Source organism: Crinia signifera, chromosome 9 (assembly GCF_055691185.1).
Source record: "Crinia signifera chromosome 9, ASM5569118v1, whole genome shotgun sequence".
Taxonomy (NCBI): domain Eukaryota; kingdom Metazoa; phylum Chordata; class Amphibia; order Anura; family Myobatrachidae; genus Crinia; species Crinia signifera.
The window spans coordinates 17,292,892-17,309,276 of record NC_139225.1 but is presented as its reverse complement, the minus strand read 5'-3'; the positions used below and the strand labels follow the sequence as shown (position 1 = coordinate 17,309,276).

General features: G+C 43.3%; 1 protein-coding gene across 1 annotated transcript in view; it reads left to right on the top strand.

Annotated features, from left to right (window-relative positions):
• LOC146037222 (olfactory receptor 5A2-like) overlaps positions 1–10,977 on the top strand; it is a 29,690-nt gene extending 18,713 nt beyond the window's left edge. Inside the window, exon 2 of the mRNA XM_083161224.1 lies at positions 8,726–10,977. Coding sequence (XP_083017350.1) covers positions 8,740–9,687 — 948 coding nt within the window. The 5' untranslated portion in view covers positions 8,726–8,739 and the 3' untranslated portion in view covers positions 9,688–10,977. The remainder of the gene's footprint in view (positions 1–8,725) is intronic.
• Positions 10,978–16,385: the final 5,408 nt, after the last annotated feature.

Genomic DNA, 16,385 nt, shown 5'->3' with positions numbered 1-16,385 from the left:
TTTATCTGATTCTATCCAGGGTAGATGGAGGCTGGACTCGTACCAGTTAAGATGGTCTACTTTTTTAGGGTAGACAGATCACACATTCTTAAGGGGCGGTGACGTCACCGATGGAATTCCAGTGCTTTCATCCAGATGGTATATGAAAACAAAAGATACACAAAATAGTGCAGCACAGTATTTGACACCAGATACACTTTTTCCAGGATAATATTGACTAGACTCGTACCCTTTAAGGTGGTCTACTTTCTCAGGGTAGACATATCAAGCATCCTTATTGGGCGGCAATGACACCGTAGAAGCTCAAAACGCATCCAATCAATATATAGAAGAAAAAAAACTGGTATAGTATAATACCGTTTTTTATTGTACATAAAACATAACATTCAGAGTATAGCACAGCAGACTCTCACCGAGTATGTTGGTCCACAACACAAGTGCAGACAACAGAGCAGATATTACAAAGTCCAGGCGTCCCCGAAAGCTCACTCGATGCAGGTCTGAAGTGGTCCACTCGAAATTCCTCCTCGCCAACGCGTTTCAAGACCAATAGGTCTCTTTTTCAAGGCATGAGGAGGTAAAGCAAATAGTCCCTATATTTATACCCCTAATAGGGGTGGTCCTAATTCCAGACATGGGTTCACCTAACCGGCTAAACACAACATAACATATATGTAATCCAGTCCGCGTATTTAAAAACTCCCAAAGGTAGACAGCTGTTCTCTATTAACTCCGTTTACCGGCTCCCGCCGGAAACGGAAGTAGCGCGTCTTCCTTCCCCGCGGTCCGTCTCTTTAGACGTCTGTAGTTGTTTCTCTTTGTAGTTCTGCATGATTTCTTTGTTCCCGCCGGAACCGGAAGTGACGTTTTTGCGTGTCACGGATCCGGACTTCCTGTTTTTGCGTTCCAAAGGTACAACTTGTTTTAAAAAACATTTCTTTTAAAAAAATACTTTAATTAATTAAACGCTGATACCCAATATCTAAAATATTCTTATTAAAAATAATGGGTTTAAAAAAAAGAGAGATTAAAAAGACAATTTTTAAAGTTTTTTAAAAGAAGATGTCTTAACACCGTTTATATCTATTCCCTATTCTATGTATAAAATGAATGGAGCCATTGACAATGATCTCCCAACCAATGAGCAAAAGGTTTACCGCCTGAAACGCAAACAAGTTGTACCTTTGGAACGCAAAAACAGGAAGTCCGGATCCGTGACACGCAAAAACGTCACTTCCGGTTTTGTTTTCATATACCATCTGGATGAAAGCACTGGAATTCCATCGGTGACGTCACCGCCCCTTAAGAATGTGTGATCTGTCTACCCTAAAAAAGTAGACCATCTTAACTGGTACGAGTCCAGCCTCCATCTACCCTGGATAGAATCAGATAAACCACCCCAGTGTTTTATACTGTTCTGCACCATTGTGTGTGTTTTTCTTTCCCTTTTTTTTTTTGGGTAAAACCAAGAGTTTAATGAAAAGAGTGAACTCTGTCAGCGCCCGGAAATTGTCAGTATCTCTTCTTTGTATTTCATCCTTGGTGTCTCTTCATGACTACTACCTGTCCTTAGAATTTACCCTTGAACTGGAAACAATGGTTAACCCCTGCACTATCTCTAGTCTCAAACTATTGGTTCTTTTATTGCCTGTGTCTTATTGGGGTATTACCAATGCCTCTACCTCTTGTCAGTGGCCACGGTCTTCCAGTACAGGGGGTGACCTCAGTCCTGCCTATGTATATTCACCTCTGCCTCCATCCACTCCAGCTACAGCCTAGTGACAACCTGACATTTATATAAGCCCCTTCTGTACAGAGTTTAAGGAAAAGAGTGAACTCTGTCAGCGCCCGGAAATTGTCAGTATCTCTTCTTTGTATATTGTCCTCGTATGATTGGTGTTTTCATACCACTGTACAATTTCATAGGCTGCGATAAGCGCAAAGGTTTTCTTCAAATTTGTCTTTGACACCAAGGATGAAGCCTGGACTTTCACCCAAGCTAGTTGAGCAGAGTTTCTAGGTACTTAGCAGAACTGGGAGACAAATACCATAATAACGAATGTTGAAGTACATTTATGAGCTATTTGGGGACTGTGAAATCACTTAATGACTGATATTGAATATATCCAAGTCAGAGAGGAAAGGGATCCAATGATGAAGACAAGTGTTTTGTTCTTCCATTCTTTTTGTCTCCATTATGCTCTTATAACCTACAGAGACTATCTTTCATTGATATGTCAAACAACTGGCATGGAAAGAAGTATGTACAAATACTGTACATTGGACCAGGCTTGAGCCCCATTGGCTATTTTATGAAAGTAGTTAACTGAACCTCTCAGCATCTACGTTTTTCAAAGAAACTCTCCTTGTCCCTCACTTAACTGTTCCCTTCACTTAACCAAAATCCTCCAGTGTGTGCCCCCTCTTACCACTACTTTTACCATGATTCCCTTACAAACTTTCTATCTAGTTCTCTTCGACAGTCAGCATGAAAAGATATTACCCAGAACAATACCTTACATTCTCTACATTTGAGGGTCCATGCTAGTCCACTCTTCCGAACTGTTTACATCAAGTAGCTATCCACCTGGTATTCCAATAAATTCCTTGTCAACTTGCTTCGTCACATCCACTCTTCAGACTTTCCCTCCATTAACTTAGGTGACTTTAACATCTCAATAGATATCCTCACCGAATCCTCTTCCTCTAAACTTCTTAGCCTCACATCATTGCTTGATCCTGCCCAGTGGACCTCCTTTCCCTCCCATGTGAGTGGACACTCATTTGATCTGGTCTTCACTCACAGTTGTGATATTTCTGGTTACCAACTCAACATTCCCCCTCTCAGACCATCACCTGCTCTCTTTTAATTTGTCCCTCTCTGCTTCTCCACCTCTTTCTCTTAAGGCTATCATCACTAAGGGTAACATTCAGGGACGGTGCTAGTGACCACAACGCCCCAGGCGGGGGGGAGCGCTCCGACGCTAACCCGCCCCCCACCCGCCGCTCACCCGCCACTCACCGGCTGGGGGGGTGATGAGTCCACCGCCGCTGCCGGGTCACTCCAGGGGGGGGGGGGGAGATTCTCCTGGGCGGCAATTGACAGTGGGGGCTCAGGAAGCGCTGCTGTGCTATGATGGTGAGACAGCGCAAGTTCAGTGTCCCCACCCGCTGTGTGTCCAATGGCACCATCATAGCACAGCAGCGCTTCCTGAGCCTCCGCTGTCAATTACCGCCCGGAGAGTTCCTGCACAAAGCCGCCGGTCATAACCACCGCTCACCTGCTGTACGGTAGGGGTGGGGTAGTGGTGCGGGTGCGGGCGCTGCTGCAGCTCACCTCACCTGGGTCCAGGGTGGGAAGGGGGGGTGCACTGTGACCTGCTCCGTCCCAAGTGCCGCCCTCCAGTGGCCGGCGCCCTAGGCAAATGCCTAGAGCTGCCTAGTGGTGGCGCCGGCCCTGGTAACGAAGCTATCAACACTGCATCCTTGTCCTCCACACCCACTCTGTTCACTCCGCACCTGCCATCTGATTACCTCCTTCCATTCTTGCCTCCAAGATTTTTCCTGTGCTCCTCCCTATCTCTGGAATTCTCTCCCCCCCATCAGACTCTCCACTGCTCTACAAAACTTTAAACAGGTTCTGAAGACCCACTTCAACCCCATCCACCTCTCATCTTAACCATCTGTTCCATGCTCACTGTCTACCCGATGGTGCCAGCCCATCTGTCTGCCCCTCTCTTTTTGAACGTAAGCTACCAGGAACAGGGCCCTCTAACCTCATCTTCTCCATACTCCCTACACTGGCACCTAACCCTCGGGGTCGGTCACCCTGGTGCTTAGTTAAGTGTCGCTGATGCTGCAACATTTATACACCATGTGCTTGTCCTACATTGTCGCTGTTTTCATGTTTTTCTTATATGTTTATGTACTTTGTTAGGCGCTGCGGAATCCTTGTCCCGCCATATAAAATAAAACAATAATAATAAAACTGTGGCATATGCTAAATTCTACGTGACAATCAAAAGGATGAGAGATTCAGAAAGTGAGAGATTTGGTAAGAAATCTCCAGGTTTTTTTTTTAAAGCGGCAATCATTTACACTGCAAAATCAAACTGGTTTTGCGGTGTAAATGATTGCCGCTTAAAAAAAAAAACCTGGAGATTTCTCACCAAATCTCTCACTTTCTGAATCTCTCATCCTATTAAATTTCACCCAATAAGTTTGAATCACAATAAAAATTGCAAAAAGTTGCAACTGTTAAATTTGCTAAAATTGCCCATTTTACATGGACGCACTCGACACAAAGTTTTTGCTGGGAAATTACATCCAATACTACATGGGAAAAGTCTCTGGGTGGAAACGTTTTGCTGATTGTTAGGAGGTTGTATTTTACCAGACGGGCACCAGAGGGCACGGTGCCCCGTGGGATCCGCTCTTGAGGGCTTTATGAATGTACATAGAAGAGCAGGGTGCAGAACGAGCGACGGAGATATCAGGAGAGACTGTGAGTATGACACAGGTACATCACATGGGGGTCAGGAATCTACTATTACATCTACAGCTCTGAGCTGCTCCAAATATTCCAGTCTCTGACTTTTTAACAGTTCATTTCATGCAGAATATTTTTAAAATCCCCGTCTGTGTTTTGTACATAAATCGTATCCATCCAATACCAGCTATCCATCATTGAACGCAACTCTTTTACACATCACACCCACATCAACTTTACCGTCCCTGTAATCTCCCAGAAATGCCCCCAAAAATTCCCAGTTCCTGCATCCGATTCTGAGCTATGTCTGTAATGTTTCAGTATCTTGGAGGATTTTTGGTACTTGTTTAGTTTCACGGCGGCAGAGGGGACGCGGATTACTTTACATGTATTCCGTGCCGAGCGCAGCGAGGCCCGCAAGGGGACGCGGAATACATGTAAAGTAATCCGCGTCTGCTCGCCACGCTTCGGGGACTATATAAAATCAACTCCGTGCGTAGTGGATAGTGGGGTTAGGAACAGGTACAAAATCGCATCAAATCGCATCCGATCCCATTGCATGCAATCGCATCTGCCGCCGTGGAACGAAACAAGTACCGGATTTTTTCATAAACACTGGTGTCAGTAAATGTGTTAACAAATAATTATGTTCTGTGATCAATGGATAATTTGTATTCATTTTATATTACCACTATTAAGCCCACTCGAAGGAAATGCTCCGAAAGCTAGTCTGCTACCTTGTGATTGCCTCTGTGTTTGTGCATATGTGTGAGAGATGTAGTTTCACTCGCTGCCAACAGATGGCAGTGTTTCGGAGACATATATATACAGTGTATATAGATAGATAGATAGATAGATAACAGTTTCTGTTTAAGGAGATGCATGAACAGGGTTTGTATTCTGTTGTCCATAGAGATGATTTGCTAATGTCACTACTCGCTTCTTTGTTGGCTTATGGGGAAAAAATGTGAAAATAAAAATGCACTTTATGGGTTAGGCTTCACAGAGTACGGGAATATTGTTTCAAGAAAGTAAAAACACTAAGGTGAGCGCTGCACAGGCAAATAGTATGTTTAAAAAAATCTGTGTGAGTAAATGAAATGTCAGGCTCCGCAGCACATTGTGACATCCTTCTGCCCAGACTTGATCATAAAGCACATTTTTTTCTCAAAAGGGCACAATCATGCTGAACTGCAGGTGGGGCAGATGTAACATGTGCAAAGAGAGTTAGGTTTGGGGGGGGGGGGGGTGTTCAAACTGATATCTAAATTGCAGTGTAACAATTTCCCCAGACCCGGAGTTCCTGGACCTATTTTTCCAGAATAATAGTACTGAATATAATGCACCCAAATCTAACTCTCAGTCATATTGGAGGTTACGTATATTTTTCTTTCTATATACTCCTTGTGACCACCCTAATAAATAATTAGGCATTTATAAGTTATTTGGCATATAAGTACATTGTCATTTTCGGATGTAGTAAAAAAATGAATGTCATCAAATTATGCCCAACTCAGCTTTTTCGACAGATTATAAATTTAGTGAAAGCATTTATTTAATCCAAAAAGAATTGCTTTTAAAATGGCTGTCATTTTTGGAAGTTTTTGGCATTTTTTAAATTCCTTTATAATTCATCTAAATTCATAAGCTTTTTATATACTTTTTTCAAAGCACAGATCATCCACTTGACATCTTTTAAAAGCGATTATTAATAATAATCATTATTATTATTATTATTATAACAGCATTATCTCCCTTTTACAAGAAATATAAATGAAATGTGTCAGCCAGGAAGCATTTATTTATTCGTTTACTATTTAAATATTTACTTTACAATTTCTTGTTCATTTTTATAATTTTAACAAATAAAATATTTAATTATTTTAGTCTTAGTTTAGAATATTATTTCAGTCTCATTTATGAAATATTTGGTTTATTAAACCTAAAAATTTGTATGAAGGAAAGTCATCTCCCATACCCAAAATGCCTGGGACCAGAAGTATGTTGGCTTTTCTGTAATGAAGTAATGAAATATCATGAGGATGGAACTCAAGTCTATATTCCAGCCACTATTACCGACGGGGGAAATAGTGTCAGGTGCCTATTCACTGCTCTCGTTCCTGACAGCATTGAAAAGGCAGATCGACGGAAATGACAGACAACTGGAATATATTGCGTTGGCGAATTGAAAAATGGAGATAATATACTTAATTGTCTATCACGCCTCTCACAAAGACACAGGACACATGAAATAGTTTACATAAATTAGCTTTTATCAAGTAATACAAAAACAATACAAAATAGTAATAATATATATATATATATATAAAAAAAAACATATACATTTTTTTTTTTTATCAATAAAGCAGTAATGTCTTTGGCACATAGGAATGTGCCAAATGTGTAACCGGTGAAGGAGAGCCGTCCACATTTATGAATATATATATATATATATCCCTAAATGGCAATTGCAGGGTTAATGGGCTGGTATCCCAGCTTTATATTCTATGATGTATTTAATAGATATCAATTTGCATTGAAAAGATAAAGCAGAGTCAACCTGGTGTAACTGTCCTTTTGGCTCTGGTCTGGCAGGATAGGGGTTAACTGGTTGTTCTATTAGCAGTTTGTCAGGTCAGTGAGCTTTTTATTGCAAGCAGAAAGCAAGTAGACTTATTGTTAGTGCAGCTGAGATAGATTAGTAGTGGAAGCAAGTGCAGGAAGACAGGCGGAAGTGGGGCGTAGGTGGCCGGATGCTTCGTCGGCGACAATGTCCAGGTCATCTATTATCCACCCTCTTCAGAGTATATATGAGATTGAATGAAAATCTATTCCAAATTCCAGGTAATGGTGCATGTGTCCTCCTGTGTATCCAGCAAGCAAGTGCTTCGATCGACAGAACAGGCCCGACTTCAAAAGCTGTCTGGCCCATTCTGACAAAAACAGCCGTGGACTGTCGAGATCACATCCGGATCTCGGCCATCCACAGCCGTTTTCGCAGACACGCCCCCATTTCGCCGAACAGCAGACGGGACATTGAATCCCGCCTGCTGATAAATTGGCAAGCGGCCTGAAAATGGGCCAGGGTCCCAACTGCCTGGAGTCTAAGCCTGAAGAAAACTTTATGCAATACTTTTAATAAATGTGCAGTTGAAGATGATGGATTGCAGTAACTGCAGTAGATAAAACTGTATCATACTTGCCTACTTTCCCGGAAGTTCCAGAATTTTGTGGTATCACCCCACCACCCCTAGCCCCACCCCTTCCAACAGTCCAGCAAATTACAGCATTTTCCCAAGGTAAGGGCGGGACTTGATGACATCCGCTTCACCCGCAGAGAAGAATGAATTGAAAAGTAGGTAAGTATGAACTGTGTGTTATTGGTTTGTGCGTTTGTGTATTGATGTGATTCAGACATGCATTAGGTCAATAGTGAATAGGTCGACCACTATTGGTAGACACGCATTAGATCATCATGGACAATAGGTCAACACAAGAAAAAGGTCAAAATCCCCATGGTCTACAATTTTTATTTTTTTAATTTGTCATACTTTACTATCCACATGGACTAGTATTGGGAATGGTAAAGTGTGCCGGTGTGCCGAGTGCAGCATTGGGAGATCCGAAGCATGGTGAGCGCAGAAAGTCATGCGAGGGGACCTTGCTGAGGCAGCATAACTAACTTATGTCTCGCCATGGTGTACAACCTGTGCCATAAGATTTTCTTCCACAACCTCCCTTTTTGTAGCAGTTCAGCTGTTCCTCGCCCAGTTTTAAGACTCCTGCACAGCTGTATCTGTTTCAGTTAATGACTGTATTTCAGCTCACGTTTAAAATTGATGATCATTATCACCTGTTTGGTATGATTTATTAATCATTCGCCTGACTATAATCCTATAACTCCCTGACTTTGTGCAAGTGTACCAAGAAAGACTGATGCAGAAGGCAAAGGGTGGACTCAACAAATATTTGTTTTAGATTTCTCCTCTGTTCATTCACTTTGCATTTTGTTAACTGATATTTTTTTAATGCATTCTTACTTTGCTCTGTTTTATCCACAGCCGCCTAAAAAAGGCAGCTGCGGGCAGGAATGGAGGGATCGCACCCTCTGATACCTGCTGCGATCCCTCCTTCATACATTTGGGGGATACTTCCTATTTGTTGTTTAATAGACATAAATATGCAAAGATAAATGGGCCCCATAATATTCTTATAACACTTCTTTCTGTCTTTCAGACAACAGTATTCCAATGGCAGTAGATGGCCGGGAAAACAAGTCCTCAGTGTCTGTATTCCTGGTCGTTGGATTATCTGAATCTGAACAACCTCAGATTCTCCTCTTCTTCCTCTTCCTCTGTATTTACCTGACCACCGTGATTGGTAACATAGTGATTCTAACAGTGATTTCATTGGACCGGCGGCTACACACACCCATGTACTTCTTCTTGGCCAACCTCTCCATCATCGATATTATATTTTCTTCTGTAACTGTCCCCAAGCTTCTCTTCATCCTACTCACTGCCCAGAAGACAGTCCTCTACTCCGAATGTGTCACCCAACTCTCATTTTTCCAGTTCTTTGTGGTGGCCGAATGCTACCTTCTGGCAGTGATGGCTTATGATAGATATGTGGCTATCTGCTTCCCACTCAACTATACACTTGTTATGAGTAGAGGAATCAGGTTGAGGATGGTCATAGCTTGCTGGGCTTGTGGTCTAGTGAACTCAGTAGTCCAAGCTATTTCTATCTCCAACCTTGACTTCTGTGGTCCCAACAGAGTGGACCATTTCTTCTGCGACGTCACTCCTCTCTTCAAGTTGTCTTGTTCAGACACCCGGGTTGCGGAGGCCGTGTTTATTCTAGTGGTAGTTGATGCTGGGATGGGCCCGCTGACATTTATCCTAGTAACCTACGGTCGGATAATTGCTGCTGTAACCAAGATTAGCTCCAGTCAAGGGCGTTCCAAGACCTTCTCTACGTGCGCGTCTCATTTCACGGTAGTGGCCCTCTATTACGGCAGTGGGATCTTCAGCTACATCTGGCCATCCTCCACGTACACCATGGACAAAGATGTAAAAGTGGTGGCTGTACTGTACACTATCATGACCCCCATGTTGAACCCCATCATTTACAGCCTGAGAAACAGGGACGTAAAACAGGCATTAAAGAAGACTTTGGGGATCAAGGGATTAAATTAATGTTTATCAGCACGACTATATTGCGAATGCATTGAAGGTATTGAAGAGCAGTAAATCTGTATAAGCTTCCAATGAACACATCGGTGGACCTTTTGTTCCCCCACCCCCCAATTGTTGTGTCGACTTTGAAGTTGACATGTAAATATTTGACTCTCCATTATGCATCAGTATCCGAGCATATATTCATGTGCATTGTGTCAGTCTTCAACTCATTTATGCAGAGTGTATTTATGTAGATCCCTTACAAAGTCTTGGCTGAAGAGCACTGACTTCTGTCACTTCAGGTGTAGACGGAGCAAGGGTTTGTACCAGTCACACAGGAAAGTACAGTATCAATAGTGTTTCGGTGGACCCTTGTATCTTTGGTTATTGTGTGGGATTCACATTTAAACCAGTAAGGGTGTGCTACCATAAGACATTAAACTTGAGAACAAAAAGGATAGAGAAAGCACAGAATGTCTGGGTTGGTGCACCTAGAGAGTAAATGTACAATAAAATATAACTTTTATTGAGAATGTCTAAAAAGGTTGCGAAAATAAAAACACACAAACATACATATACACACGACTGGTGATTTAAAAAAGGAATTAATCCTTATGCAGTGTGCCCCCGAAATATATTTGCTTAATATTGGTTGAATATCATGTAAATCTCCTGGTGTGTCTGTAGACCTAGAAGGAACCCACTTAGTGATTGCTATCTACTATTGTAAGATAGATAGGTTGCGGCTTGTACTGTATATAACCCATACGTTGGATCTACCATGAGACCGGGTTAGAGATTAAGATTATAATATAATCTGTAGTGTAGGGAGGCTCAAGGCTGGTTTTAGCATGCAGTGTGTAACCCGTGGCACTGGGTGCGGAAAAGTGCCTCCGTCACCTGCCCGTATCGTGGTCACTGCTGCCGTGCCTAAGATTGCTGCCTGGTCCCGTACAAACAGAGAACGCCTGAGGTATGTGCCAAGCACGGCCTCAGGGAGAAAAGGCTGATGTTGGGGTTGGGTGACGGCCATCAGACCCTGAACCTGCTGTGGGGTTCTGTGTACAGCGGAGACCCATTTAGCGCAACTTGTACATTAATCAAAATGCAATTGTAAGTGGGGAGGGGGGTATCAGGGGACACACTGGAGTGCGGTCGGTGCATGCTTCGCAAGAGCTTCGTCAGGACACTTCAGGTGTAGCACAAGAGCATTTGTTGCGCTGCTATAAAACAATGTGGCGCCCACAATTTTGGTTGTTAACACAGCTGGTTTTAGGTCAGACGTGTCAAGCTTCAAAAGGTGATAAAGTGGAGAGTTATAGATAACCAGCCAATCAGCTACGAACTGTCATTTTTCAAATCCATTCAGTGACATGGCTGATTGGCTGGCTCTTTATCACTCTCCACTTTATATATTTGGAAGCTTGATACCTATCTTTAACCACTTACCTGATTTTTTTTTTTTTTTTTACAAAATAACTGCTAGAAATTGTGTTTAAAAAAAAATTGTAATAAACTTTTGAAAGTATTATTAATGATATATTTAAACATTTAAGAAAAAAAACGCACAGGGATTAATTAGGGTTAAGTTTGACAGCAGCTAACTAACGTACCACCGGGTCTCTTTATTAAATCTCCCATGGAGACAGCCCTGCATGGAATTATGGTGCATACACACGGTGCGATTTGTGATTTAGAATTGGACTATATAGTCAAAATTGTAAGAAAAGCTAGTGCATATTAGTGCTTGGTTTATACAGCATGCAATGCCGGTGCGCGGTGCCATGTTGCAAGTAAAGATAAACTGGTACACACTATACGATTTGTATGAACGATATGCATAATAATGACGTCATCGTGCATATCGTTCAGTGTGAACCCACTATATCGAGGGAATGGGCTTCATTAAGGATAAGCCCGATCATCTGAACATGCAGTCCAGCCTGGCGATATTGTGACTGCATGTTTGGCTGGGAGCCTGGTGACGTCACTGAATGTTATCGTTCAGTGTATACCAGTGGGTCGATTTGACACTTAAATGTGCTGAGAAATAAAATTACTACATCAGAACATAGACCCTCATTCTGGTTGCTTTACTCCAAAGCGGATTCGTAATGGGGACCGAAGTTTACGCACTGCAGGGCTTCTGTGCGGGCGCCTCCGGCCACTTGCATAGTTGCCGTTGCATTCGCACATGGGGGGGGGGGATTGGAGGCGGCCCAGGGGCGCTTCCTCTGTGTACCCACAAAAATCGGTGGGTGCGCTCTGGAAAACGCTGTGCATCCCCATACGTGTGCAGACGGACACCTGCCTTGCAGGAGTGGATGGCTGATGTCACTGGATGTCAGCTGCCCCCTTCCCATCCTAGGACGCCACAAGTCTACATCAGTCCAGCCTTAGATTTGCGAACAGGGTAAAAATCATTCAATGGATGTATAAGCAAATCATTCATTCACAAAGCAGCGGGGATTTGCAGACGGTGGAGTGCGGGGGGGGGGGGTATTCACACGGGCAATGTTAGAAGGCTCGCTAAACAGTAAATTTACGCTGCTTAGTGAGTCAATCAGAATCACCCTAATAATTTAGATTCTATTACAATAGGCGGAGTGCAGGCAAAACACACAAAAATCATTTAAATTCCCAATTGATTGTTAGATTTGTAAACATCGTAACAGGTTCATCTGCTGTTCTAAGGCTGAAAAGCAACATACACCGATCATCGCCATAGATTCACTGCTGCAGGGAGATCTGCAATATTGTTTCAACCCCAAAAAAAAGTTTTGCCCCCATTTCCATATGGACCAAATATCCGTAATATCATACTTTGCGGAGTTTGGTCTACCCAATAGAAGCCTATGGACTTCTTTACGATCCAATCAGATCCCTCTAAGCACCCCCTTTCCAATATGCTCAGAGGGACTTCTGAGTATTGAACCCAAAAGAACAAGGACCTCAATAGACAGCTCTTGTCGGTTGCATGCTGGCGGTATTAACGCTGACATGGACCGGATGAATGCGAGGAATGTCGTTTCTGTGGTGCCATGAGTGGTACATCCTGCCCTTAGAAGGATATCCAGGAACAAGGCGATTTCCAGTAAGTGTATAATGAGTGACCCAACCTCCGCCAGGCCTGAGCAGGTTCTACAGCATCCTGTCCAATGAAGTCTCTGGCTCATAAGCACTCCAGCACTCTCATCTTTGTTCCGGACCAGCACCTGCACCATTGAAAACTTAGACCCTGCTGTCTCAGCTATCTGCTTGCGAAGTGCCATTTGATTATATATGGACTACTTCAGATGCAGTGGCGTAACAATAGCCCCGCAGACCCTGCAGCGGCGGAGAGGCGCTGAGTAAAGTGTGGGTGCCGGGGGTCTGCGGGGCTATTGTTCTGCTCCAGCCTTATCACAGGTGCCGCTTGCCGCCGCCGCCTCTAACCGGGACACGCACATCTACTTCTCTGCGATGACCGGTCCCGGTGCTTCTACTGGCTCAGCTCCTGCTATTATGAAAACTCTCCCTCACAAAATGTAGTAGTACGCATGTGCAAGGCCATCCTGCGAACAAAGCCAGCAACAGCTTTTCATCGCTTGCCGTTCACAAGATGATTGACAGCCAGACTGAATTTGGGGGTGGCACCTGGCAGTTTCTGGGAGTGTCGAGAAATATGCAGATGGATCCCGTTCAGCTCCAGGTCCGAACTCACCAGGATCATTGCAGCGCTGAGTAAGTATGGACTACGTGGGCGCAGCTCATGGGGTGGGGGGGGGGGGGGGGGGGGGAATTCATTTCAAGGTATCCCTGTAATAGTCCCTTAATAATCTTTGTGCACTCTGATCTTAGGTTGTGCAGGGCTTAATGACAAAAATAATACAAGTAACAATCATGAATAATTCAGGTCTTAAGGAACATTTTGAACTTGTCTGAGCAAGATCTTGATATAGAAACCTAGAATTTGACGGCAGATAAGAACCACTTGGCCCATCTAGTCTGCCCCTTTTTAAACATGTTACCTCAAACCATATTTAATCCTTATTTTTTTGTAAGGATATCAATATGCCTATCCCAAGCATGTTTAAATTGTACTACTGTATTTGCCTCTACCACCTCTGATGGGAGGCTATTCCACTTATCTACTACTCTTTCTGTGAAGTAATCCTTCCTCAGATTTCCCCTGAATCTTCCTCCCTCTAGTGTCAGTGCATGTCCTCGTGTTCTGTTGCTCCTCTTCCTGTGAAGAGTGTCTCCCACCTGCACCTTGTTAAAACAAAGATCTATATCTTCCATACCTAGATCTTTTTCAGGTGACACCTTGAAAAAGATCTAGGTATAGATCGAAACGCGTTGGAGCTGACTTACTACTGGAGTGTGGGATCTCATCACTGGAATCAAGGAGTACCTGAGAGCGATGGGCCCCGTCTCTTTGGGATAGAACATCGACCCACTCAGAACTCCTGGAACATCTAAGAGGAGTACCCCAGCTCCTTTATTTTTATTGTGTACTACAGTTTCTTATATAGCGCATACATATTCCGCAGTGCTTTACAGAGGATATTTGAACATTCACATCAGTCCCTGCCAATGTGGAGCTTACAATCTATATTCCCTACCAGATGTACACGCACACAAAGACATTCTAGCAGTGGCGTAACTAGACATCCGTAGGCCCCATAGCAAAAGTTTGTAAGGGCCCCCTATTTAGCAACTGATTGTGACAAATGTATGTAAATCATATTACTTAGACAGCAAAGATGGGCCCCCTTCAGCTCTGGGCCCCATAGCAGTTGCACCCCTTGCACCTATGGTAGTTACGCCCTTGCATTCTAGGGTTAATTTGTTGGGAGCCAATTAACCTACCAGTATATTTTTGGATTGTGGGAGGAAACCAGAGTACGGGGAGAATATACAAACTTACATGTCAATAAAGTGGATTTTATTTCACTTCAGCGGTCATCTGTTTTATCTGGACCAGGGGGGAAATTCCTCTTAAGATACCACTTTGATGCGCCTGATATAAAAGTATATTGTGTGAGTAGCTGGGAAAGGGCTCATCCCCATTAACTAAACCTATGATAATTGGTTCTAATTTGAAATGAAATTTAATAGTGTCACCTAACCATATTACACTAGGACCATTGGTGTCTCTTTTGTTTAGTTACATAACAAACGAAAAGCACCACCAGGAGGAACTGTGTTGATTCCGGTACCCCTCAGGGAAGTATTTTTGTTCATTTTCGAGCGCTTTATGAAGGTGAAAGGTTCCTTTATTTTTCTCACATTTGGAGAAGTGGTGCATTCTATTTACCTTCCAAACCTCTGTAGGCAGCACTTTGCGCAGTTAAGATCCCATCCTATAATATAACAGACGGAGCCCTCCTCATTTAGGGCCTTATTCTAGTTCACTCCTTCTGGCAAATTCCTTCTTAGATGGACAAAACCATGTGCACTGCAGGTGGGGCAGATGTTACTTATGCAGAGAGAATTAGATTTGGGTGGGGTTTTACTTCAAAGTGAGATCTATATTGCAGTGTAAAAATAAAGGGTGCTTGTGTATTATCTGGGCGCCCGATTTTATCATTGCATGCCACTACTTAAGGCATGCGATGCTTCATTGTAAAGACCAGATTTTTAATTGTATAGTCACCCATGGGTGATTTCATACCCCCACTATCCAACTACGCATGGAGTTCATTTTATATAGTGTGGCTAGCGCAGTGAGCCGCCGAGCCCGATGCGTGGCGAGCCCCGCGAGGGGACGCGGATTACTTTACATGTATTCTGCGTCCACTCTCCACTCTTCGGGCTCGCCACACTATATAAAATCAACTCCATGCGTAGTTGGATAGTGGGGGTATGAAATCACCCATGGGTGACTATACAATTAAAAATTGGGTCTTTACAATGAAAAATCGCATCGCAATCCCCTACTCTATTGTTCTATGTATTGTATTGCTGCTGAGAACAACAGGATAGCCATGGCTAACCATGGTGAGCCATGACCCAAAGGAACAAAGTTGAGAGGGGCTCCAACTGTACATTGACCCACTAAATCGGTCAACAGATAATAAGGCTACCACCTCTCAAGCCCAGGGCTAAGTGTCGTAGTTCTTGACTTTGTTTCTGGATGTGTACTTAAACAATCGTATGAACACAACCACTTATATTTGATCTTTTTTCATGTATTGATTGAAAGTAGTGCCTGAGTTCTACATCATTTGGAACATTATATGTCTACCTATATGAAATTTATCACCGCATCTACAGTACAAACAGGTCACTCTGAAGCCTTGCTGACACCGCATATGCCGCAGAGGGGTTTATGTTGTGGCATCTTGGAACTGCCTAGACCGGAATCAGTTGTAATCGAACATCTTTTGTCAGTCTCAAAACCTGTTAGCTCATGGCATCGGAAATTGAACGAGGCTCGATAGTGAAACAGATGGCACATGCCAATTAAAAATGTGCAGGGACATTAGACATTCCTTGATGTACCATCAGGTCAGAATTTCCCATGTATATGGCAAAGGGACACTGGCTCACATCATATCACAATTACTGCAGGGGGTAGCACGCACATATCCAGTAGGTCAGTGCAGCCTTCTTCAGCTTCTATGGGCATTGAGAGCAAAAGACACCTGTTTACCCTACCACACCAGACCCAGTACCTCACCTGGGTGACTGGCAATGTGCGGCATGGTCCAAGGGGTCTCAGTTCTAGT